Genomic DNA, 27992 nt, shown 5'->3' with positions numbered 1-27992 from the left:
TTCTATTTATAACTTGGTCCTGATCACAACGAACAACAACAACGAAATCAAGTACTGTCTGCTACTGATGAAAAATGAGGATTCTGGTGAAGAAATCCTGGTCACATGATTGAGTTGAAATCCTGATCACATGATTGAGTTGTAATCTTGGTCACATGACTGAGTTAAAATTCTGGTCACATGATTGAGTTAAAGTCCTGGTCACATGATTGAACGGGCAATCCTTTGGCTTTCTTGGACTCTACAGTGTGTCTTTAAAATGCTATGTCTTGTGGGATAACTTTAGACTGTTAAGATAGGCTTGATGTATACTGTCTATGAAACTTGAATCATTCTGGAACATCCAAAACAAAATCCTAGCTGACAAAGGCATTACAGTAAACATGTTACAGATGAAAGCTTTTTAAAATTGAAAAAAAGTTTATAATGGAGTCACATTTTGTAGATATGAAAAATAATGAAATATATTTGAAATATTAAAAAGATGTACAACCAACTATAGAAAGAGATAATTCATTTCTGTACACCTTTTAACTGCTATAATGGCATTGTACTATGTGATTGTAACAGATAACCTTGATAGGATGTATCAGGGTTTGCTGTAATGACTGACCTTGATTAGATGTACCAGGGCTTAATTACTGACCTTGATTAAATGTATCAGGGCTTGCTATAATTACTGACCTTGATTAGATGTATCAGGGCTTGCTATAATTACTGACCTTGATTAGATGTATCAGGGCTTAATTACTGACCTTGATTAGATGTATCAGGGCTTGCTATAATTACTGACCTTGATTAGATGTACCAGGGCTTGCTATAATTACTGACCTTGATTAGATGTATCAGGGCTTGCTATAATTACTGACCTTGAATAGATGTATCAGGGCTTGCTATAATTACTGACCTTGATTAGATGTACCAGGGCTTGCTATAATTACTGACCTTGATTAGATGTATCAGGGCTTGATATAATTACTGACCTTGATTAGATGTATCAGGGCTAGATATAATTACTGACCTTGATTAGATGTACCAGGGCTTGATATAATTACTGACCTTGATTAGATGTATCAGGGCTAATTATAATTACTGACCTTGATTAGATGTACCAGGGCTTGCTATAATTACTGACCTTGATTAGATGTATCAGGTCCTGCCGTAATGACTGACCTTGATTAGATGTTTCAGGGCTTAATTACCGACCTTGATTAGATGTATCAGGTCCTGCTGTAATTACTGACCTTGATTAGATGTATCAGGGCTTCATTACTGACCTTGATTAGATGTATCAGGGCTTAATTACTGACCTTGATTAGATGTATCAGGGCTTCATTACTGACCTTGATTAGATGTATCAGGGCTTAATTACCGACCTTGATTAGATGTATCAGGGCTTCATTACTGACCTTGATTAGATGTATCAGGGCTTAATTACCGACCTTGATTAGATGTATCAGGGCTTCATTACTGACCTTGATAAGATGTACCTGGGCTTGTTGTAATTACTGACCTCGATTAGATGTATCAGGGCTTGCCGTAATTACTGACCTTGATTAAATGTATCAGGGCTTGTGTAATTACTGACCTTGATTAGATGCATCAGGGCTTGCTATAATTTCTGACCTTGATTAGATGTACCAGGGCTTGCTATAATTACCGACCTTGATTAGATGTATCAGGGCTTGCTGTAGTTGTTCTCGGGTAAGAGCAGCTACTGGAAGGTCATCTGTTGTGTCCTGAGTTGTATCTAAAACAAAAACAAAAATTTATAGTGTATCATATGTCTTATCCAGATGGTTCAATAAAATAAGCACTAGAGTACTCATCTTGCAGGGTTGGAATATATAAAGAGATATTCCCTTCATAATGACATACCTTTAAATTTTTATCTATTCTGGTCTTAAAACTTGCATAAAATTCTTACAATTTATGACTTTCAAAACATTACAAAATTATAACATGAAAAATAATAAAATTAGCATTTTATGACAACTTCATAACAGAGCAGAAACTGCCAGTCAGTGGAACTGAAACTTTTACACTATAGGATTTCAGGTATTGGCACTATGATAAAGCCTCTCTCTCTTGTTGAGGTTACCTGACTTACATAATGCAGTGGTGGCAGGTGACCCTGGTTTAGGGGACTGAGTAAATGCCATTGGGGTCAGTAAAACATCCGGGTTCTGAGGCAGTAACCGAGATAAACCAGATGTCTGAAATACATGTATCATACATCAAACACTCAATAACAATAGCCACTCAGTAACTGCATATGTGTACTTAAACAGGAAATTTTCTATGCTTATAATGAAATATTCTTGTGCATGCTTTATTCAAATTTCTGATGAAACAGAACAGCCTACTTTTTCCATGCAATTACTGTAGATTCCTAAATAAATGCGACAAATTAAATATTGCATAATTTCGCGACAAGCACCACTTGCAAAATAAAATTACTCTTTTTTATTTTTATGGTGCTGAAATCAATGTAAAATCTCTTGATCAACTGTCTACTCACGAATTACTGTTCTCGCGATTTGACGTTAAAGAGGCATTTCGCGACAATAAGTGCTCACGAAAAATAAGGAATCTACAGTGTAATGAGTTCTATATTCTGTATACCACTTCTGCACTTAAGGACAGTGATGTTTGTAATGCTGCTGGTGTCAGTAAACTCTCTGTCCCCTCCGTCTCCTGAACAGCGGGGGACTTCCTTCTCACTTTATCCTCCCCACTTCCACAATCTGCCTCTTTTTCATTCATTTTCAAATAAGGTGAGAGGTCATATTTAGTATTAACAGGGCCTCCCTTGTTCTCCCTCTCTGATACTTTATTAGGCGGTGATATTCTTTGGTCTGACTTGAAGTTTTGTGGGAGTGTCTGCAGTGAGGGAGCTGAGGGGGGTTTGGGGGGTACGTCACGATGTTGCTGCCTTTCTATGTCCTCCACCATTGAACCACTTGACATAATGTGGCGTAATAACTCTTGAGATTTAGTATCCCCTTCTGTCATAGACACAGACCTAGAATATATTTACATTTAGTATTATCTTAGATAGCAAACAATATATAAATATATAATAAATTTAAATTATAAGAATACAATCAAGGAACACACAGATTTTGTAGCTCTAATTTCAGATTAAATGCCACGTTATTCCACTTTTAGTAAACCTAAGAGAAGTATAAAAACACCAGTCTGAGCTTACATTAAGTTGCTGAGGGGTCTGACTAGTAACTTGCAAATAATAGTGGAAAGTCCTGATGGACCCTTGAAATGGTCATGGACAAGGACTGACTGACCTGTGAAATGGCTGTGGGCGGGGTTGATCTTGTCTGTTGCCACTCTGCTGTTGTAGACTAGCATTCCTGAATAAGGTTTCGAGACTAATTGGTGCAGTCCCAGGACCCGTGGCAGGGGCTGTGGCAGGGGGCGCTGTTGGAGCCCCAGTCCTGTCTGGTTCCCCTCCACCTGGTAAAGAACAATTAAATGTTTTATCTTGTCATACCAACAAAAACCATTGAAACAGGTATACATATGAGCCTCAAGTAAATAACTAAAAAATTTTGCATGACACTCACATTAAAAAAGGCCCATTGGCCTTCATGGTTACCTGAGTGTTATTATGAAGGTTAACTTTGGACCTAGAATACATGAGTTTCAAAACTTTGAAAGAATTTTTAAATTACCAATAAGATAAAATAATACAATATGAACTTTCTGTATAACTTTTGTTATCAGGCAAAAAAAAAGTTGGGGCACTTCCAACTGCTGTATAATAATCATGTAAACAGTTTGCTATTATGTAGTACTCTTGTAGGAGTATGAAAAGTGTGTGTGTGTGTGTGGGGGGGGGGGGGGGGGGTATATAGTGATGGGGGTGTCTGTATGCCCTTCTATCCTTTACACTTTGGGGTATCCATCCCTTATCTGCAACTCCTTTTACAACACTGAATGCAGTTTTATGAAACTTTCACAAAACTTTTTACACAGTGGCAATTTGCACCTCCTATTATACTTTTCCATCGGATACATATTTGGAGTTTCCCATGGCAAAACATGGACATTGCCATTCTTTATTTGACAATGGGCTACCCATCTCTGAACCGCAACTCCTCCTATACCACTGAATAAAATTTAATGAGACTTTCACAGAATCTTTATTACAGAATTATTGTGTGTTTTATTTCTTACTTCAGACAGATGTATGAAATTTCCAATAGTAAAACATGAACTTTGTCATAATAATCTATAAAGGGGTACCCATTTTGTTAATGCATCTCCTCATTAACCCCTGAACGAAGTTCAATAGAACTTTCACAGAATTTCATTTACATACTGCCAAGGAATACAATTTGCCATTATGTATACTCAACTGGGAAATAGGAGTATCATTTTGTGAGCTTAGTGCTCACAGTATACCTCTAATTTTGTTGGTTATTACTCCACCCCTTAGCCCCCCCCCCCCCCCCAAATGTGCGTGGGTAACCAAAAGAAAGAGCATAAACTGAATGTCACCTGAACTTCATGTGATTTTCACATCTGAAATTTCAAATGAAACTCACTTGGCTGTGCTACATTATTGTGCACAAAGTTCTGTAATATGAATGTTGATATCTCTGTGAAAGGATCTGGCTCTCCATTGTCGCCCCCCCCCCCCCCCCCCATCCCACATTATGTTAGAATAATTCTTACCTTCATCATTAACTTCAGCCACCTTGAGTGGTGTGGGTCTGAGTAAATTTGAAGCCTTAGTTGCTGAAGCATTGGGGTTATCTATCAAAGGTTTTGGATCCCTTGCCTTTGGCAAGCTACCACATTTGGACTGGAATATGTGAAATAAAAAAGAACCTTTCTATAGGATAGCCAAAACAACAGGCTCATGGAATACAATGCTCACCTGATCAATTAAACATTTTCACATCTTGTTGGTAATCAATAGTGTTTGTAGCAAGCATTTGCAGCAATTTTATTTTTGTTTATTTCACAAGTGTTCATTACCATGAAAAAAATTGACTATGGCAAAATTTAAATATTGATTACATAACAAACAGAACAGTAAATGAGATAGAATTGATAAGGTCTATACAGTCACAATTGTTCACATCTGTTCTGTCAGTTGACAGACTTAACTTACCTTGTCATATTCATGCTGAGCTTTTGACAACATCTGTAAAATGTCTACATTTTTTGGTAAGCTTTCTTCTTTTTCCAACATGCTGTCTGACTCGGAGGCCCTACGTTGTCTCATGTCGGATTTGGCTCGATGATAATCAATCGCCAGCTGTAATAGGCTGATAAAAACAAACCCAGGTTTAGAGAAAATTTCATCAATTTTGCATGTGATCCAATCTTTTAAGCTTAATGCAAAAATGTTAAATTGATTTTAAAATTACCCTCCACTTTCCAATCAATATGTAGATATATATGTATTGAAAAAAAATGTGCAGGAAAGATATTGATCACCTGCAAATTAAACAAAATCCCACTTAATATCAATTATATACTGCAAAGAGGAAATTTCCGAACATTCAGATAACTATGTTAGCGTAAATTTGAAATTATGCCTAACTGCAGGTCAAGATGAAACTGAGAAATATTGCATTAAATCAGTGTTTTTATATTGTGTACTTTATATTTGACATCACTCTCAGATTAGAGCTAACAACTGCATATGAGAATTTAGCTAATTCATGAAGCATCATTATAATAAGCTCCAATCCCTCTCCCAAAATTGTGAGATTCATGGCCCCTGGGTCAGAGTTTAGGCTCCAGGTAGGGGCTTAGTTGGTCATATGTTGAAAAAGCATTATATCTTTGAAATATCCTGTTCTTTACACAAGAACATCTAGCAAGCAGACTGTTTACATGATTCTAAATAGTTAGTACTCAACCTTTTACCAAAATTGTGAAATTCATACCCTTTGGGTCCAAGGTTCAGACCCTACGGTGAGGCTTAAGGGAGCCGACTGGGGTTTTATTGTGTGAAAACTACTATAGAGAAACTCTTTAATTTTATACCATATATACCTTACATTGACTTCAGTATACATGCCAAGTTTAGTGAAAATCTACCGTCTGGTTATTTTTGAGGGACCGTCTCAAAATACAGGTACATTTACTATAGGATTATATAGGAAAATACCATTTTTTCGCACTTCGGAGCAAATTATACAAATACTACAATAGACTTTTTGCTCAAATTTTATTATTTGATGAGTAATACTATATTGTACATTCTGTGCAAGAAACACAAAATTCTACCGTCTGGTTTCCAGGGGGGGCATCTCAAAATGTCAAAATCCATGATATTTTCCGGTTTTTATGGAGTACAACAAAACATGACAGATACCACGGATTTACTTAAAAAATAATACCAATGATTGCTAGATTCTCAATTTCCTATGTTTAAAATTTCAAGAGAATATATTTTATACTTTTTATTTTATGGCATAATTAATGACCCCGCTTAAAGAACTTCGGTTATTCATAACGTCAAAAACACACTATTACGACGTCTTTCTACTCATCAACTGAAAAATCGTTAAAAAAATCAGTTATTTAAAACTTAATTAGATTTTTTAACCTAATATTTCCTAAATTTGTTATTTTTTATAAATTATGTAAAAATAGTTGCTTTAAAAGAGTAAATACGCTTTATTTTACTATGCTGCATGAAGTATTGCGCAATGAAAACCCCAGTTGGCCCCCTTAATTGATCATATATTAAAAATACATGTAATACATGTATATGTATCTTCTAAAATCTTCTTCCATACTCTTGGACAAGTAAGAGGGAAATTAACATGATTATAATGAATATCTCTTGGACAAGTAAGAGGGAAATTAACATGATTATAATGAATATCTCTTGGACAAGTAAGAGGGAAATTTACATGATTATAACGAATATCTCTTGGACAAGTAAGAGGGAAATTATAATGAATATATAGGCTTGTACCAAAATTGTTGAATTCATGGCCCCTAAACCCATGGTTAAGATCCCAGGGTGGGGCTAAATTTGTTATGTACATTGAAATTCACTACTTCTTTGAAAATCTTTTATAAAAGACAACCAGCCACCCTAGTGAAACCAGGGTGCATTGGCCAATGACATAGGACATCATGTGGGCAAACAGATTAAATGTAAAAAATGAGTGCATAACTCTTTTTTGAAATCCTAAAATTCCTGTTTTAAGGTCCAGTTTTTAGGTTTCCAGGATAAGGCTTAGTTGGTAATACAATCAAATACCCGGTATATAACAAAACTTTGACAATCTTCTTGAAAATTACACAGTTAAGCTAAAATTTCTCTAACTTCATAAAAGACCCATCAATGAATCCACACAACTTTGGGATGCTTCAATATCAATATAATCTATATGGCACAGTTGTTCTGTAGATGATTCTTTTCCTGTTTTATTATGAGAACAAACTTGAATCTATACTACCTGAGGATGCTTCTAAACTTATATGACTAATCATGGTTTTGCTGTTGAGGAAATTTTTGAGGATTTTTTTCCTAAATATTCCTATGTAAAACTTTGATCTCCTGTTGTGCCCCCCACCCCCAGGGGCCACGGTTTGAACAAATACCTAAAGATGCTTCCATATAAATATGGCTGATTTTCTTGTGAAGAAGATTTTTAAATATATTTTCCTATATAAAACTTTCATCTCTTATTGTTGCCCCACCCTCCCCTGGGGGGGGGGGGGGTGTCATGATTTGAACAAACTTGAATTTACAATATGTAATGAAGCTTTCACATAAGTTTCATCTTTTCTGGTACAATGGTTCTTCTTAAGATTTTTTAAAAGATGCCATCAAGTTCTTCATCAGAAGTGTTTTAAAGATGTCATTAAAGTTTTACGAATTCTTAATTAACTCCCCTTGAAAGAAGGTGTGGCCCTTCACTTGAAGAAACTTGAATCCCTTTTCAACCAAGGATACTTGTAGCATGTTTGGTTGAAGAAAATAAGTGATTTTACAGTATAATTATTACACCTTTGAAAATCTTATTCATTCATGGACACCAGGCAGACAAACTGTTTGCTTACTTACAATTAACATTAAGCCCTTTACTGAAATTTTCCGGGCCTGTGGACTCAAAGTTCAGGTCCCAGGATAGGGCTTTGTTGATTATACCGTAGAACGGATATTTTCTATGGTTGGAAACTTTTGCAATTTGAGCTTTGAAAGGTAACAAATCAATTTCTCTGGTTGCATTATACCACAAAATTTTATTTACGTGAAATGACTACCAGATTCTAGCAGAACACTACCGTTTTACGTATTTTAAGACCAACATGACCATGTCTAAGGTAAATCAGACCTGATACCAATGGACATATAGAGATTTTTTGCATGATTAAAAGGACCAGTGGCCCTCAACAGAAAATACAGTAAATCACCCTTACAGCGAACATGCTTACAATGAATTGATGCTTACAGCGAAGTGATTTTCAATGCCAGTGGCTTTAAAATCTATTGTGACCTTAATGGAAATAACAAATAACTTTTATAACAAAGCAAAATCATCCATTCCTGGCACTTCATTATAACATTTTTTACTGTATAAATTCGATGGACCAAGGCACCAGGGCCAAGTTTTACAAAAGAACTATACGACCCAGACCAAAATGTAATTTTGCAAATAACTTTCCTTTTTTCGTTAATATGACAATGGTTTTAATCTTTTGAAAAAGAATTTAGAAAGATATATTTATGCTGGCAAATTGTAATAGAAATATTAATTGTACAAGATTTTACAATCACCTCAAATTTTTGGTCTTCATTGTAAGTTCTTTTGTAAAACGGGCCCCAGGTCCCAAGGTGGGGCTTAGTTAGTCATATAATGAAATTTATCTTCATTACTCCTGAACTTCTAAAATGGACAAATAAGGTATTAAGAAAACAAAATTCTAATTTAATCTTTGTCAATTTCTAACATTTTGCTGTTAAACAAGTATTCATCATTTTAAGTTAATTTAGAGATTAACTTAGTTTCTTTCCTACACGTGAACTTCTATTCTGTAATGGGATTTTTTGCTACACCAGCTTTGCTGCATGTTTTGACAGAAAACACCGAGTTTCTGCTACATCTTGCAGCACATGTGGAGCATCTGTTTTTAATGTGCCGCTTTTCTTCAATGATAGTCAATGCAGATTAATAAAAGATAATTTTTAATTAAATAAAATCATGCATATTAAATACTATATAATGTAGAAACTTTCTCTTTTTACAGAATTAATTGAGACATTAAGCATGTTTTTGAGCAAGAAAATGAGATATATATATATTCATGTAGTTAGTTATATAGTTAAGATACAGTTCTTCAAAGAAGTCTATGCTAAAAATATTTTTCTTTCCTTTGAAAAAAAAAATTATCAAAATTCTTCATTTCTCATAAAAAATGTTTCTTGGTAAACAGGTTATAGGAGAAAACTAAATCATTTTGTTGTATGACAGTTTCTCTTATAAACATCTCTTCTTTCTTAAAATGTGTTATTTATCTGCGTTGAATTGCAGATATTTCTGCTTCATATTAACTTAGAATTTTTTTCGCTCAATTTGTTCATGTAAATTAATGTTGTTTTCATAATTTATATCCAGTTTCTTGATTAAACAAATTCCGTTAAACACCTACAGACAATTTTTTAGAGCTGGTATCAAAACATTCTATCTACTGAGAACACATATAAGCATATGTTGTGCAGACAAGACTTCTGATAGTGAAGAAAACTAATTATTCAGTCTGATTCTATCACATGATAACATATACTCTAGTCCTTCCTTTCTTACCTACCTATTCATTAATTGTCCAATCCGAGCACATTCATCTTTATCATAGAACCAGATACCATAGATTGCTGAAATCAAACCAAAATAACATTTACGTTTTTAAAAAAAGTGATTATTCCACGTGTTTAGGACTCGCTGAAATGAACTAGAAATTTTTCACCGACAGAGTTACCAGCAGGACAGTTATATATCAGAGAGGTGGGAAAATAATGTTTCCTTATGGCGTCAGCAAGTTTTCTGGATAATTCAAATGACGAAAATCAGAAATCTTTTTAACAGATAAAATCATATAATTATGTAACCAATAGAGACCCAATGCAGACCAATGAAACACCATGATTATGCACTTGTTGGACTAGATGTAATTTATTAATTGTTTAGGACCTGTTAATGGAAATGACATACTTTTATGAAACCAATTGAAGACTATTTCCTTGAAATTTTGATTAATTTTTTTTTTTTTTGCTTTAAATATCTTCATACAATGAAAGTTTAAATAACATAGTGTTCAGTGTTTCTGAGCCTATGTGATTGACTTCCCTCAGGTCTGGCTGTATGCTGGGTGGTCAGGTGGTCAGAGTGATTTACCGTTCTATATCTATCTTATCATAACAGATGGTTTTCATTCTTATCACATAGATAGAGATACGATTGAAACCAGACACCTGTCTGTCTATCACCTTCACATGTCACTATTCAATATTAAATATTTAACATAACTGATCTGATTCTGGTAAGATAAAATTTCATCAAAATTTCTACATATTTTAGAGATCATAGATTTTAAAAGGTGTTTTGGGTATAAGCTTTAGTTATATCACTTGTAATTAGTTTTCATATTAAGGATGACCTTGAACCTTGATCTATGCCATCAACTGAAAAAAAACTTCTCTTATAGTGTGTACGTATTCCCCCTACCTTCATTTCTGACAAACACACATGGTATTTACGCTGAAGTGAAAACACATGACATAGTTGTAAATAAAAATAAATAGAATAAAACAGGGATATTTCTTTATCAAAGTAATATTAAAAGAGGTTTTGCATGCATAAGAAGACAAAAAGTCCAATCTGTATAAAGTTTGAGAAAACAAACTCAATACTCTGCTGTTTTTTGCCACTGCTATATATCTGGTTGCTGAGTGACGTATTGGCTCCAAACACTGACCTTTAGTATTGCGATACAGAAGAAAAGGGTCCTGCAGCTGGAATTCCAAATCTTTTGTGATAGGCTCTATCAGGTTGTTCAACCCCAGTCGGTTCAGAATCATAAAGCCGTTGTTTGGAGAAGCCGACCTGTGACAGAAAAAAAAAGCAAACTGATAGAGCTTCCTCTCAAAGAGAAGTGGGTTCAGGCATACAACACAAAGCAGACCCTGTGTTCACGCAGAGGGTTTATTAAGTGAAACAACCTCAGATATGGAGTTAGCAATTGTCATAACAAGAATTTTTTTCTTTCATATTTTTTTCTCCAGGTTTTCAATTTCATTTAAAGGAAGTCTTTTGGTAGGACAGAAACGGTTCACCATGGTTACAATTTTTTGTTGGTTTGATACATGGTACAAAATCATTGGGGGGGGGGGGGGGGGGCTATAAATTTCAATTCTTTTTGAAAAAGTATATGAAGTAATATGAAATAATAGTTTGTAAAATAATCTGGATGGCAATTTACTTTCCTTTCTAGCATTAAAAATTGACTCCTATAACACTATATATGGTATTTCAAAACTTGAGACATTACCAAAATTAGGCATACTAAATAGCTTTAGAAAACTCTGCCATTGTGAAAATATTATACTGCAAATTCTTATGGCCTGAATCTTGTTGACATGTAATGAAATGTAATTTGTAATAAGTTGTAACAATTAGCTTAACTCTGGTGGTTGTGAGCAACCTTTGTATCTAGTATAAAATATGACCATCCACAGTCCTTGCATTAAAAGTCACTCCACTCCCCAGAGACGTTAAAATTTGGATTCATGTGACCTTGACCTTATATAAACAAATCAAGACCTCCTCTCCTTTGTGCAAAGTATGACCTCCTGATGTACCTCCAATGCAAATTTTTATCATTTAGATTTTACATTTTTGAGACCTTCAAAGAATTTTACATTTTTGACATATATGACCTTGACCTTATTTAAAGAACCTTTGTTCAGGTTCAGGACATTCCTATGATGATTTTCTGAAATTAATTCAACAAAAAATTGTGATAAAAACAAGAATTTAACACTTCAATACCAATAACCTTGTCCAAATGACCATGGTCCAGGGCTGTTACACATACTTTGGTCACAAACAACCTTCAAAGTTTGTGCCTAGTGTACCAGTAATCTTTATTAATTTTCTCCACTTTAGTTATGTTCAAGGCCAGAATGAGAATGACAAGAATTTTACATTTTTTAGTTTCCTTGACCTTATTTACCCTGGGTTAGGGTCAGGACATTCTCTGAATCAAACAATATTTTCAAGTTTCTCCATTTTATAGTTACCCCATGACCTTGACCTTGTTAAAGGGTTAAGACCTTTGTACCTGTGTATTAACTTAAGTATAATCTTTAAAAGTTTCTTTTTGATTTCAATGTTATGTCAAGATGAGAATTTCACTCTCCTTATTATGTACCAAGATATCCTGAAAAACTCATGACTTCTAAAAATATCAGGTGTACATGTTTAGACAGCATGCAGGATTTTTAAAGAGTTTGAAAAAATTAAAAATAACTGATCAATATTATAATTTCTGGCCACAAAAAAAATGTACTGACACAGACGGATGTGGTGATACTTCCCAAAATTTATTTGCCAAAGTAAAATAAATCAGTACAGTAATGATCTGGCACAGCTGCCACCATCATTCCTCTTACCCATTTCTGAGTAAATGGCAAGTAAGTGGCCTCTAAAACCATGGAGCTGCAGATAAAGTAAAAGTTTGAATGCTTTTAAAAAAATAGTACTCCTTTTTTATCTTAATCATCTCAAAAAGAAGATAGCAGTCTAAAACTTGACCAAATTTTGATTCATAACAATACTACATCTGTCTAGTAAAAATACGAAAGGTCAATGTTCACAAAAAATATTCACAGAGCATTCCACATGTAGTGATTACACTTTCAAGTATCTTTCATATATCCAAACATTAATTTTCATAATGCTTCATGCAAAAAAAAAATTGAGATAAAATTAAATCAATAACTTTGGGAATATCATTCTGGGATTATTTTCAGCAAATTGCAAAGGAGAATCTATTTACATGTAGATGTTTGTGAAAAACTTGAATACAAGAGCATTTATTTTATACAGAAAAAAATCCATCACACTCGATTTACAGCATTAATCCCTGTACATGAAGAGTGAAGAAACTGGTATTAAAATAGTATGTTGTCATTTACTTTTTTTAATACCTCTAATACCTCTAGCAAATAAAAAAAAATTAATATGTTGGGGTAAAGATTCTATTGACAAACAAGAGGCCCATGGGCCTTGACAGTCACATGAAAAGATGAGTTTCTCAGGCTATGGCCCTTCGGCCCCACCTGGAACTGGTCTGGACTTGTGTGACAAAGAAAATTTACTGATTGTTGAAAACGTAACAAATAATATATACATGCACTGGTCTCAGAGTAGATCAGGAATACATTGAATAATAAATTTCAATATATGGACAACTTTGCCCCACCCTGGGGCATGAACGCTGGATATAGAAGGTATCAATGATACTATTTTGGAAAAGGGTCTAGTATTCATTGTAATCAGACAAACACTTTGCCTGATATATGTCCATGAGTAAAGAATATTTTCAAAGCTGTAATGCTTTTTTTCAAAATATGACCAACTTTGCCCCATCCTGAAGCCTAATCATGGGCCAGGGGCCATAAAATTCAAGATTTTGTTTGATGGTTAAGTGTTCATAATAATTACTTCATTTTTTTTATCTGCTAGAAGTCCTTAAGTAGAGAACAAATTTTCAATGGCTAAGTTTTTATCATAATCATGTACTCAGTTTGCATGTTTAATGTCCATGAGTAGAGATGAAGATTTTCAGAGACATGTAAAGAATTTATCATATCTCACCAACTTAGGCCAACCCTGTGGTCTGAACCATGGAATCTGGGGCTCTGAATTTCACAAATGTTTGGTAGAGGGCGAAGTGTTCATTATAATCATGTAACCTGCCTTTTTTAATGTCTAATGAGTAGAGAAGAAGATCTTGAAAAATTACTGATGTAATGTCACAGTGTTTTCAACATATAACCAACTAAGCCCAACCCTAATGCTTGGACCATGAACCCCAGGGCCATGAATTTCACAATTTTGGTAAAAGGTTGAGAATTTATTATAAACAGGTGAATAGTTTGCTTGCTAGATGTCCATGAGTAAAGAAGATTTTAGAAGATCAATGTATGACAACTTAGCCCTGCCCTGGCATCTGAACCCCTGAACTAAGTGGCCATGAATTTCACAATTTTGGTAAAGGACTCATTGCTCATTAGAATCATACTAAGTTTTAAATGCTTGATATCCAGGATTAAAGAAGATTTTTAAAGAATATTGCATTAATTCAAATGGTTTTGGTCCCAACTCTCAGGCCCCAGGGAGACAAAGACCATGAAATTCATAATTTTTATTTCCATTCCACCATAAATGCTATATACCAGAATTGGTTTGCCAAAAAAAAGATAACAATAGGTCACATGATTGTCTCAGGCAGACTCAGGTTACTTAAAAAGGGCTTTTTCTAAAACATTTGCTCAATTTTTTTTTTTAGCAAAATGCCAACAGTCTTCTGTGAAATCACTAATTTTTAGGGGAGGGTGTGTGTGTTAATTTTCATTGTTTTTGTGGTTAAAAAACCTATGAATTTATGTTCACCATGACATGTTAATATTTCAAATGAATAATACTTCAGTTCCCAAACCATGAAATTCCCCCAAAACTACATGAAATAACTCCAAAATTTCATTTTTTTCTCAAACCATAAAAAATAATTGACCCATGGAAATGTGACATTAAAGCATTAATAGTGTTGTTATTTCTTTGTAATACATACTTTGGTGGGAAACATTCAATAATCTTAACAATAAACAGTAAAACACACTTATAAAGAAGAACTGTGCCAGGGACAAACAATTTTGCTTCAATTTTAATGTAATACGTTTTATCCGTTAAGTTCACAATATATGTTAAAGCCACCGGGAATGAAAATCACTTTGCTATAAGAGTTAGCTCATTATAACCATGTTTAACTGTAATAAGAATATTGACTAAAATCTGAGCAGCTTGGCAGACATTTTTTTATGAACCTTTTTTTGTTTACTCACCATGGTCCCTTTCCTGTATTCTTCAATAAGTTTTTATAACTTACTTTGAAAGGAAACAAAAAGTTATGGATTACTGACATCATTTTTGAGATCATGTTGTTCAAATATTAAGACAATTATCTTATCTACTTGGAGAAAAGACAAAAAATTCTATCCTTACAGTGTTTTTTTTCCACAAAAATCTCGTACATAAGATATTAATGCTGCAGGTCAGAATCATTGTAAGCATGCTAGTGTACAAAAACTGACTGATAATCACCCCCTACGACCAGCAGAAGGGTTTTTAAAATCAGGATTGCAGAAAAAAGAAAAATATGATGAAAGTTTTTAAATGAATTAGTCTAGAAACACTTCAACTACATCTTTGCCTGTGCCTGATGAATTGAATGCCCCAAAAATCATGAAATATTTGTGCTGATTAATTGTTTTCCATTTGTTGGAATCCGAAAAACCTGCTTCTGTTATGTAAACTCTTGACTCCCTGAACATTCGATAAGAGCTCGAACTGACAATACTGCAACACAATTTTTCCAATGCAAACATGCAGTTTACATACTTAGGGTTAAAGAGGGGAAGACATAGAGGAGTCAGCTTGGTTTGTGTGAGTTACAGCTGTTTCTTCAGCTCGGCTGGTGTCTATACCTACACGCTAATTTACTTCAAAGTCATTTGTCGACTATAGTTATAGTTAGCTGCTCTAGCCGACATAATACTGCTGTTTCCCCTCGACATATATCTCATAGCATTGTGTGTGATACATTTCTCAGCTCTTGGAATTTTATTGCCAAATCACTGGATCAATGGAATCAAACACCAGAATGTGACATTGACCAGACAGCATGGAGGTTACACATTGTCTGACATATTGCAGGTAAGTTCTACCTCGGGGGTCTGCCATTAATTACTGGGGTTACTATGGATACCTCTGGCCCTGTGATGGACAGATCACTGTCCCTTTAACATCTCTTGACCTCTCTGTGACCCCAACAAGGGGTGGAGGTAACAGCGGAAAGACAATACCTTTTATTTTGGTACTTCATGATGCACTTGCTGTAGATGGTTGTATGTATTCTAGGTGGACATTGATTTTTAAATAGATTTTTTTCTGCATTGTAATGTTACATAACACTTCTCTTTACATAGAATAGTAGCAGCTGGTGCTCAGATGAATGGGAAAAAATATTAAAGGTGTATCAAAAAGTCATTTTTTTTTTACATAGCAATATAATTGTATCTTCAAGTGATGTAAAAATTTCCAGATACCAAAGAATGTAGCCATCATACAAAAAAGAAAAAAAAAGCAACACATGTTTATAAACTAGACATATGCCTGTCTTAATATGCACAGATTATGGCTTTAGAACTTTTGTTATTAAAATAAATCCAATAATCTCAGCAAAGGAAAATCTGACTTAATTAATGACAGACCACAGAGTGCATGCCTTGTATATAAGTATGAATATTAAACACAGCACTGCGTGCAGAATTGAGGCGATGCTGCCACTATACATTAAGCTTATTCTCACACTTTGCCAATGGGGGGCTTATAACCGACTGTCTCCGGGGGCAGCTATCTCCCTTCAGATTCCAAACCCCTCCAGGAATTTCTGAGTACATGTATATGTACTACCAATCTTTGTCACCATGAAGACAAGTGCTTGCAATAGAGAGACATTGGGCATATAGATCTGTTATATCTTACTGAAGCAATCTGAGGAATTAATTGTGGTGAGAAATGAACACATTATGTACAAATCTTCTCTCTTCAATAACTTATATAAATGGATTTACAGGATAAATGTGATGCATTAAATGAGTGGTTATGTCTGGAATTTGTAATTCCATCAAAGACATACCAAAACATTGGTCATAATATATATAACTCAAATCTCTTCTCTTGGCAAACACTGTCATTTGCCAAGCAATCGATATATCTACCAATAGTTTTTGGCTCTTAAATATGACCTCATTTTCTCCTATTCGTCATAGATGAAACATTTACCTGTATTGGTGGTTAAGAACAAAAACGCATACTGTGTGTACTGGGGTATAATCTGGCACTCTAGTCAATCGCGTTAATTATTCTTCCAGAACCAAATCACTAGAGAAAATAATAAACCATACCATGTGTTTCTGGAGTCTTGGCAGAAGCAGCCCTCTCTTCAGTGCTCCATAATTTCTTGTCTTGCAAAGAGTGTCTATACTTAGTAAACCAGCCTAGCTCTTACACATGGAGATGCAGCTGAATTCTGTCAACATATGCATTCTTACAACACTTAGCAAACAACTGTCAATGACAACTGTACCAGTCCCCTTCTTACATAGCCTCAAGAATGTTGCCATATTTTTTATCTTCCATGCAGACAAAATCTGGCCAGAAAAGTCTTTTTCCTCTATCCTGTTTTTTCCTGCATTATGTAAAATTAGCCCTATCATACCTCAGATTCCATTATATGGGGAAAAAAGAAGAAAATAAACTGAATTCACTGGGAATTTCTGCAAATTAATATTATTAAGTGTGCCATGATATTAGAAAAGATATTTTTTTCATTAATTTTCTATGTATGTAAAACTTTGACCCCCTATTGTGACCCCACCCTACCAGGGAGTGGGGAGTGGGGGTGGGGGTATGATTTGATCACACTTGAATCTGATGATGGATTTTTAAAGATTGTGATCCCCTATTGTGGTCTCACCTTTTCGAATATGGTCTCACCCTTTCGATGGCCATGATTTTTAAAAACATAAATCTGCAATACCTAAGCATGCTTGCATATAAATAATATGACTAGTCATGGTCCTGCTGTTCTTGAAAAGAAGATTTTTCCCTATATATTCCTATATGTAAAACACTGATTTACTATATGCCCCACCCTACCCCTGGAAGCCATGATATGAACAATCTTGAATCTGCAGTACCCGAAGATGCTTGTATATGATACAGCACTATTCAAAACCCTTAATTCTTGAAAACAAATTATAGATATTTTCCTAAACTTGCCAATGTATGGCATAAATATAAGGGCAAAAATCTTTAAAACACCCATTAAATATATCATAAAATTACGAATTAAAGAAAGCTTGTGTTAACATAAATTTGTAAGAAAAATTGTGCTATCTTTACCCAATTGCCCAGCATGACAAGTTTAAATTGGTTGAATAATGAAGGAATTCCGGCTTGTATACCTCCAACATGGCGACCAACTGGAAATAACTCTTGCTAAAATCATGTCTATTGAAAACTATCTATTGTGGTCCCACCATACCCCCAGGAGTCATAATTTGCACAAACTTGAAACCGTCTTACTACAGGCTGTTGGAACAGGGTATGTGTGGGTGACTGCAACACCCCTCCCCCTCTTAAGCTGCTGGATTTCATTTATTTCATATGTGAAAAAATGACTTGAAGAATGTACCAGAACTGTCCAAAATGTACCCATTTACAACAAAATTTCTAGCTCAGAGGCGGGGGTATACCTCCCAGATCCTCTTCTGGTGATGGCCTTGTCCAATTCATATCTATGTATTATTCATATAATATACATATCCATGGCTTTGGACCATCATGGTAGCTCATTCAGTAGAGCGCTCGTTCCGTGATTGGAAGGTTGTGTGTTCAAGCCCTGTCCTCAACTGACCTAGGTCAATAAAAATTAGATAGCAACTGTTCCTTCACTAAGTGCTTGGCAATTTAAAGTGAAAGTTGTGGGTCATTCAAATGAGACCTTAAAAACCGAGGCCCCATGTCACGGCAGGCGTTGGCACAATAGAGATCCCTTACTGCTCAATGGCGCTAAGTGCCGAGTAAAGGTATAAATTTGAAGACCATCGGTATATGGTGACGTCTCTATTTGAGTGAAAAAATTTATGAACGGGACATAAAACAAATACAATCAATCAATCAACCCATGGCTTTGGCTCAGGTGAGCTAAAAGGCTAATATCTCAACAAATCAAAAAAACAACCTTGTACTATGACATATTGACCTGAAGTCTTGACAAGACCTTGAATATTTTATATCATACAATGAAATATGGAGATAAACTAAAGAATAGAATTCAAGCTCAAAAGTTAATTCAAACAATACAAATCAGGAGCAGAGCAAACATGGACCTCAAAAACATCAGAGGTGGGATCAGGTGCCATGGAGGAGTAAGCATCCCCTACTGACTAGTCACACCTGAGGCCTGTTCAACATAGCGAACGTTTGCGAGCGCTCGCGAACATTTCTGTTGGAGGAATAAGGAATTTTATCGAATGCTCGCGAACGTTCGCTCTGTTGAACAGGTCTCTGCTGTGTGCTCCTTGTCATGATCAGGAAAAAACAACTGTTTATACACAAATCTTCATCAAGTTCTGAACAATTTCCTAACGAAAACTCATTAAAATGCACAAACCACAGTTTTGCTGTTCTGTACTTCTATTTCATTTGCTAAACTGAAGTTAATGATAAAATTTTGCAATTTTATTGCATTTCTTAATGAATTGCAAAGGTTGCAAAAATTGACACATGCAGTTGCAGAGATTTATATTTCCTTGCATTTATGATACTTTAATGTCTTTACACCACAGATACACATGTACTTCTGAGTATGCATGCACTTTTGAATAAAAAAACTAATTTTTCTGACAAGATAAGAGAATCAGCTTGAATTAGAAATACATCATTCATAAGAACAATGTGCAGGTTATACATTCTGATTGGTACAGTACAGCCCCCTGTAACAGTCGTTCTCTCTCTTATCTGCGACTCCCAGGGAAGAACCCCATTCTCTGGTAATGAATCCCACTGTTAAATCTCCTCATCCACTCACACTAAAAACACTCACCTTTTATATACAAATAATGATCCCTCAATGGAGGTCTTCTCCTGCAAAAAAATCAAATAAAGAATGTTATTCCTTGCATCTTGATCTTGTACTTTTCATTGTGTCAAAATCAAGTACATTTGATTGAGGTAATGTCAATCACATGTCAATTTATCTGTGTACAACTGACACAATGTTATGCCATATTTCTTCCTATCTTCCTATTTCACTGACTTTGATCTTGTGTAATTCTTGAGTCATATCCAGACTGTATATGCAACTTAAGGCACCCATCTGTGTTAATTACAAATTTCACACAATTTCTGCCAGTGACTTTGAACCATGCAAGAACTTTTACAAATGAACAATAGAATTTTACACCTTGAAGCAAAGGGTTGTGTCAAAACCAGAAGTTAAATTGCTAACAGTACAAAAGGTGCATTACATGGGTAGTATCCACCATACCAATGAATCTATTATAAAAATAGATAATGTAAAGTGCCTGTGTGTTTCTCCTTTAAGAAGTTATCATACTGACCACTTTTGACAGGATTATCCCCCTTTTTTTCTGGTAAAGCACCCCCAAAATACAACAATTTTAATGTATAAAGAAAAGTTATATATTTTTATAATTCCACACTCTGGCCCATGAATTAAATAAACAGGATGCTTGTACAGTGTATTTGTATACTATCTGATTTGCTCTTCAAATGCATCATGAAATAAAATGTACACCAATGGACATCTATTGTAGTAGCTGTCAAAGCTCGGGACAAGAGGTTTGAATTAATATGGATAAATAACTCTGCTCTTTTTATGAAATCAGTACAGAATTCAGAATTAGCTATGCCCTGCAGTTTATGAATCTTCTTGATTGTACTTTTTGGTACCTATGATAGAGTTTTGTTAGTCTGGATTCTAGAATAAGCCTCCATCAAGGTATGGGCACTTGATTTGAACTAATTTCAAGCTACAATAACTCAAAATGGCCATAATATACATCTGAAACAAGTAAATTACAAACAACTTGAAGCAAGTAGGTGTTTCAAAACCTGCAAAGAGCTAAATCATTTAAAGTGGGATTTTAGGTGCTTCAAACTAAAAAAAAAAAAAAATGGACAAAAATAAGAACAGGTCTTCTAGACAAAAAATATCAGCATGTTTTATTTTGGCTATTCAGAAGTCTAAGCTGTCAAAATGCTGATCACTCGAAAAGAACTTCTTCAGAATGATTTGTGACATTTCTTCCAGTTGGATACAAGTTAAATGTGTGTCAGCCAATCAGAGACAATGGTGATTACTTTGATTACTGATTGCTCTGAAAATTGACAACAGTTCTTCAGGAACCAGAAAGGAAACAGTAATGCCAGACGTTAACACATTCTCAAAGTAAATAATCAAAGGCCAAGGCACAGACAGAAAAATTAAGGTAATAATCAGTGAAAGCCCAATATTGCTTCCTCTGTTTCTTATAAACATACATCATGCCTATTCATAGCACCATTTATTAAAAAGCTGTTCATCAATTGACATTACTGATACACCAGCCACTAGTAACAACTCTGTTTTTATTTTCACAAGCTTTAGAGAAAATCTGAATGAATGAAAGTTCCCTGTCTACATCAGATTCAATAGGACTTAAATATCTGATGGATGTAGAGCACCTGCTGAAAACATTATAACTGCATCAACCTCTCAACCAAAATAGCCTGGAGAGGAGAGAAAGAGAGGGTATAAAAAATATTTTCAGGGCTATTTTTAAAGCTAATAAAAAGGAAATATTATTAAATTAATGGAGAAAGTACCTGGATAGTTGCACAAAGAACTGACACGGATAAATCTTAATGATGTTGACAGAAATAAATTTAATTGTCTCAATGAATCCGTGGAAACACTATTGTACATAACATATAAATTCTACCATTGTTGTACATATGAATTCTGAAGATATGGTTATGCCAAACTTCTAACAAAGGCTACTGCTTTCTTATTACATGTATATATTTCAATGAAGTCCATTAACAGGTTTAATAGGTTTTGTTTGCTCCATAGTTAACATAGTTAAAGAATTAATTTTTTTTCTACACCAGGGTAATTTCTACTTTCTAAGCAAGCTTTCAGTTAAGTGGAAGGGGAAAAATAGTTAAAACAAGCATTCTGATAGTATTCCATTTGCAACACTGATTCCCCTACTGGCATATGTTCCTAAATCCTGGTAAAAATTAAGGCAGAAAAAATGGACATTTATAGAAGGTGATGAGGCCAAGGGCTGTAATTCCATCAAATATTAACAAAATGGAACAAAATGTGAATTTGATCAGGAAGAGTTTGGAAGTATGGAAGTATGTAAGTATGGAAGAACTGTAAATTTCTAAATTTTGTCAAAGTGTCATAATTCCATCAAAAATCATTGACAAACTTGATCTGTAACTCATCATGCTCATTAAGGTAGACTTGCATACCAAAAATCAGCTCAATGTTGATCAATGTCTAAAAGGAAAAACAGAAAAATTGTTTGGACTGACAGTGTGCTAAACAACAGTCTTCTCTAGCTGCCACTCAAAGGTACTGATGGGTAATAACATATTTATTTAGGCAGATGCTTACTACAGTGCACTTAGCTTTATCACAGTTACCTATCTACATGTATAACAGAGTTATTCCTCTTTGACTAATTTTGAGAGTTCTCCAAGTCCCTACAGTAATGTAACAAGGAAAGCAGAAATTAATATATGGCTAGATCGAGACTGAATATCGGACCCCTCCATCACTAGTCAGGCGCTCTACCGACTGAGCTTTCTGGACTAATATCCATAGCCCAAACCTGGGACCCCTCCATCACTAGTCAGGCACTCTACCGACTGAGCTATCCAGACTAATATCCACATCCCAAACCTGGGACCCCTCCATCACTAGTCAGGCGCTCTACCGACTGAGCTATCCAGACTAATATCCACAGCCCAAACCTGGGACCCCTCCATCACTAGTTAGGCACTCTACCGACTGAGCTATCCAGACTAATATCCACAGCCCAAACCTGGGACCCCTCCATCACTAGTCAGGCGCTCTACCAACTGAGCTATCCAGACTAATATCCACAGCCCAAACCTGGGACCCCTCCATCACTAGTTAGGCGCTCCACCGACTGAGCTATCCAGACTAATATCCAAGGCCCATACCATTACAATAATACATGTATCTGTCAATAAGCTTATTAATAATTTTTTTTCTGTAAACAGAAAAAGTCTGGTTCCTGAACACATGAATTTGTGAATGAAACACAGGCATAATCTTGATATTTCTTGAACATACATTACAACACAGCTCACACTGGGAAATCTTCCAATATGAAAGGCATTTTTCATGTATGAAAGCATTTACAGTTGGTACTTTTGAACCTAAACCAAACCATTTAACAAGCGTAAACATAACCTTGAACAACAATCAAAATGGCAGATGAGCGAGAATAATCATAAAAGCTATTTCATTAAGGAAACTATCAATCAAACATGACGGCCATATCTGAAAAAAGAAATAGCATTTAAATGTGAAGGCCATATTATATATCTCCAAAAGCATTCAAACATGAAGGCCATACCTCTTTTTTGAGTCTCAAAAAGAAACTGCATTCAAACATAAAAGCCATAATTCAGTAGTTATTGTGTTTTGGTTTAGTCTTATACATGTACATGTATTTGAATTTTTTAAAATATATTTTAGGCCAATTATTCTGACTTGCTGTTCATGAGAGCTTCCAGTGCTAGGGTTTAACTATAGTTCTACTGCCATTAATTTTGGCAAGGTACAATTTTGCTGATTTTGAGTGTTATATAATTATTATTTCTTTTTATATTGCTGGTACATTGAATTTTAATCCTTCAATCACAGAAAATACATGACACAAACTTATATGTACCAGAATCATTCATAAAAAGCACCCCCCCCCCCTCCAAAAAAAAAAAAATCAACTTTCAGTAAGATTGAAAGAAGATGAGGAAACTTTAGAATGAGTAGGGGATCATATAGATTCAATATAGTTTTAAAATCAACTTAAAACTAGAAATATATCCATAGGACATGAATGCCCCACCAAGTGTATATTAGTAATGCAACATGAAAATTTGTATTAGTGTATGAAGTTTGATGAGAATCTTTAAAATCGAAACAGAAATTCAAAAAATTGGATACAGATGATAAATTCTCATCAAATTATGTATAAGTGCATAGGCCTTAAATATATTTAAATATCTGAAATGGTTTCTTTAAAACTAAGAAAAATGCAAATTAAAGAAAAGTAAGGTCAAGGTCAAAGAAAGAGTAAGGTCAAAATTTTTTGATGCAGTTGAATAGCTCTCACTAATATGTATCAGCATATAAAGATTGATAAAAATATCTTGAATGGTTTATTTAAAACTGAGCTAATCACTAATTTAAAAAAGTGAGGTCAAGGTCAGAAGAAAGGTTGAGGTCAAAACTGTTGATGCAGTTGAAGAGCTTACATCAGTATGTATTAACATATGAAGTTTGATAAGAATATCATGAATGGTTTCTTTAAAACTGACTAAACACAAATTTAAGAAAAGTGAGGTCAAAGGAAAGGTCAAGGTGAAAAAATGTTGATGCAGTTGAATAGCTCTCATCAATATCTATCAGCACATGAAGTTTGATAAAAATATCTTGAATAGTTTCTTTAAAACTGATCTTTGAACTGAGCTAAACGCAAAGTGCAACGGAAGGACAGATGGATGGAATGACGGAAGACAGACATGACAAACTCTATATGCCCTGGCCATATTCATGGCGGGGTATAAAAATATTGTTTTAGAGGCCTTATGTTCCACTAGGAATCACAGAGATATATATGACAGGTAAGTAAAATAAAATGTGTCATGAGCTGTTACGGTAATATTTTTTGATAAATAAAGATAGTCCATGCTAATCAAAATTACCCATTCATTATTAAAACTCTTTTTAATCCTATCATTCAAAATACTGGTTTATATCAACAACTAGAGGCCCAGCTGTAAATTTATATGTTTATCATTAAGTTTAAGATATATCCAAATACAAGTACACTATACAATGATATACTTTTAATGTTTTATGCATACCAAAGCATGCTTCTGTTTATAAGATATTTTAAGCAGGTTTTGGACACAAATTTGTGATAAGTTGGAGTTATTAAGCAGATCTACTTGTACATTAGGAAATACATTTTACAATTGTTATTATAGAGTAAGTCTTCATAATTTTATTTTGTATGCTTGAAGTATCTTGTTTATTCCTGCACAATACACAACCAAACTTACAGTGCACATGTTTGTTTAATATATTTTGAAGATTTATTCAATATAGATAAACCTCAATGGCTATAAAGCCGTCAAAAAACAAGGTATAGTGACTCTATCATGATGCAAGAGTAATTGCAGGGTCCGACATTCATGCTCGTCACCTCATCATATCCATCTCGGGATGATTTTTGACGACCTGATTTTCAGTCTGGCTCGCCCAAATGTATCAACTAGTTAAACCACACGATTTTGTACATGTACAGTTTTGTTTCTTTTAATCCTCGTTTCACACGATTGTATGGAATGTACACTCTTATAGTTGAACTTAAAACATCACTTTTAAGCAAGGAGGCACAATTTTTTTTCTGTCTACGGTCATCAAAAATGCTGTCTTGGTACCGTTAATGCAGTAAAACACGCTTTAAATCTGACAATGAATTGATGCTTACAGCAAAGTGATTTTCATTTCCCGTTACTTTAAAACATATTGTGAATTTCATGGATATAACAAATTACATTTATAACGGAGCAAAATCGTCCGTCCCTGGCACTTCATTATAAGCATATTTTACTGTAGAAAAAATGGTACATATTAATTACATTATGACTTTGAAGTTCTAAGTTTCTTGAAAATCATTAAAAAATCAATCCTATAATGATGTACATTGTTCTTTTTAGATTGCAGTATATTTCTTAACATAATGCTTATACAAATATTGGTATTTTAATTAGTTGTAAGTTGTAAGATGTTCAATTCCACATGTTACTAATAGTAGCATGTGATTCAAGTTCTGGGGGCTTTGCCTGTTGTATCTTTGATCTGTGCAGTTAAAACTACTACCATCAAAATAATAACTTATACAAACTCAACAAATGCAAGGGGGGCAAAGCAATACCTCATTTATAAGTGAACCAAAAGTTTCATTAAACATGTTAAACAAGCCTTAGGACCAACCTGGGGGGGGGGGGGGGGGGAGGGGGGGCTGAGGTGAAATAGTCACTTTTAAGCTCTAAACTTCGCTGAAAATTATCAAATTATTACAAAAGAGAAGTTTTAGTCACCTTAAATTCTAACCTACCCCCCATTTAAATAATTTATCTATCTAGAAAACTGGGTAATATTGCCACTATTTTATAAATCTCTCTGGTGCTATCGCTGCTGAAATAAGGTGAATCAAAGCAGGGCACTTGTACCTGTTTTTTCTGTTTATTGACCACTGCATTGAATATACGAAAGGAACTCCTCTATTATTTACACATCAACGTATAGAAAAGTATGTTGTTACAAGTATATAAACAATAAGCCATAAAAGAGTAATCATGTGATGTCAAGGATGTTAAGAAGGATTTTAAGACTTTTTTGTTGTCAAAAGATTGAATTCATGGCATGGTTACAGATGTATATTTTACTGAAAATTGTGGCAGTTAATTAACTGTCTTAAGCAATCACACACATTAAAACAAGGCTGACAGTGTGAAGTCACTCAATCAGCATGCAGTAGTCGTTTCCATAATAAAAATAATACATTTATTGTTATCTGTTTTATTTCATATTCACTTTTAAATAAGGATTTCTTATTGAAAACAAACTTTGAAGAGAATGGAACAAAATTCGACTTTGCCAAGGCCCTGAAAATATGGAAAGATGTTAAAAGAAAACTGTTTGAATCTTATTAATAAATGTACAGTTCACTATGCAACTAATAAACTGTGAAATGTGCATACTACATGTATGCAAGTAGTGAAATCACTCCTATCAGTTAACAAATTTTTAGATTAACAATATGCAATTTTCTTTTCATGTTATTTATATTGCTTGGAAAATATGATATATATTTGTTAAAGATTTTCCACATTTTTTGTCTCCTTGAATGTTCTTGGTCAATGGGATGTTTAAGTAATGCAGAGAAATTAATGTATTTAAGGTTAATACTATATATATAATGACATGTATCGAAAATTTTAAAGTTTAATAGATCAATGTGCACCGCACCAGATAAAAAAATTTCAATAATTTTCTCAGCATTCTTGTATAGAAATATGATTTGGAACTCCCTGCAATGCTCATATTACAAGTGTATATTCGAGTTATCTGCCTATATTGATTTTGCTACATTGTTAACTCACAGAACTTTCAACTTGGGTCTGTACAACACGTACTATCATTTTAACAACAGAAAATTATATCTACATGAGATAATGCATTTTGTGAAGAACTATAGAAATTTTAATCCATTTGTCAGTTCAAACTTGCGTATGTGAATTCCAAAAATATATATGAAGCCAAGTATTTGTTTTAAATTGTTTCCGAATCTGTACGCTGAAGATTCCATGAATGAATGATTTTTTTCTTGATCTAGCCCTGCAACACAGATTAAGCTGTATACATAACATACAGTATATGAACTTAGGGATTTATATACATTATTCTATACAACAACCAACAAGATCGACAAACGCAGTAAAGATTACATTCCATGTATAAAAATAGAATGTCAAGGGAGCATGTTTCATGTCGTAAATACCCATTAAGAATGATTTTCATTACTTACCCATTGATTAGTTTTAGGATTAAAAGAATACAAAGCTACTTGTGTAGCTGTCTCGGCAATTTCGTTTATATATGGATCTCTTTGCTGCAGAGCAGCCAAATTCATCCTACTCTCTTCCGCCATTGTTTTACAAATGCAGGCTAGCAGCGAATAATATTCACTGCGCCATACATGTATAAAATAAAATTTATTATAAAAAATACATAAATAATGTTTC

The 27992-nt window shown here is 34.3% G+C and overlaps 1 protein-coding gene across 1 annotated transcript; it reads right to left on the bottom strand.

Moving 5' to 3' along the window:
• Window positions 1-2: 2 nt before the first annotated feature.
• LOC133195785 (mRNA-decapping enzyme 1A-like) lies at window positions 3-27901 on the bottom strand. The gene is made up of 11 exons (XM_061331726.1): window positions 27776-27901; window positions 19954-19994; window positions 10975-11102; window positions 9811-9874; window positions 5141-5297; window positions 4699-4828; window positions 3306-3474; window positions 2626-3025; window positions 2111-2216; window positions 1665-1750; window positions 3-334 (listed from the first exon to the last, which is right to left on the bottom strand). Exons 1-11 carry the CDS (start codon window positions 27896-27898, stop codon window positions 263-265), a joined length of 1476 nt encoding a protein of 491 aa, XP_061187710.1. The 5' UTR covers window positions 27899-27901; the 3' UTR covers window positions 3-262.
• Between the last annotated feature and the right edge of the window lie 91 nt (window positions 27902-27992).

The sequence above is a fragment of the Saccostrea echinata genome, unplaced genomic scaffold (genome assembly GCF_033153115.1).
Source record: "Saccostrea echinata isolate AGI-Se365-2 ecotype Australia unplaced genomic scaffold, CSIRO_AGI_Sech_v1 ptg000029l, whole genome shotgun sequence".
NCBI classification, from domain to species: Eukaryota; Metazoa; Mollusca; class Bivalvia; order Ostreida; family Ostreidae; genus Saccostrea; species Saccostrea echinata.
This window is presented reverse-complemented; position numbering and strand designations above follow the sequence as displayed.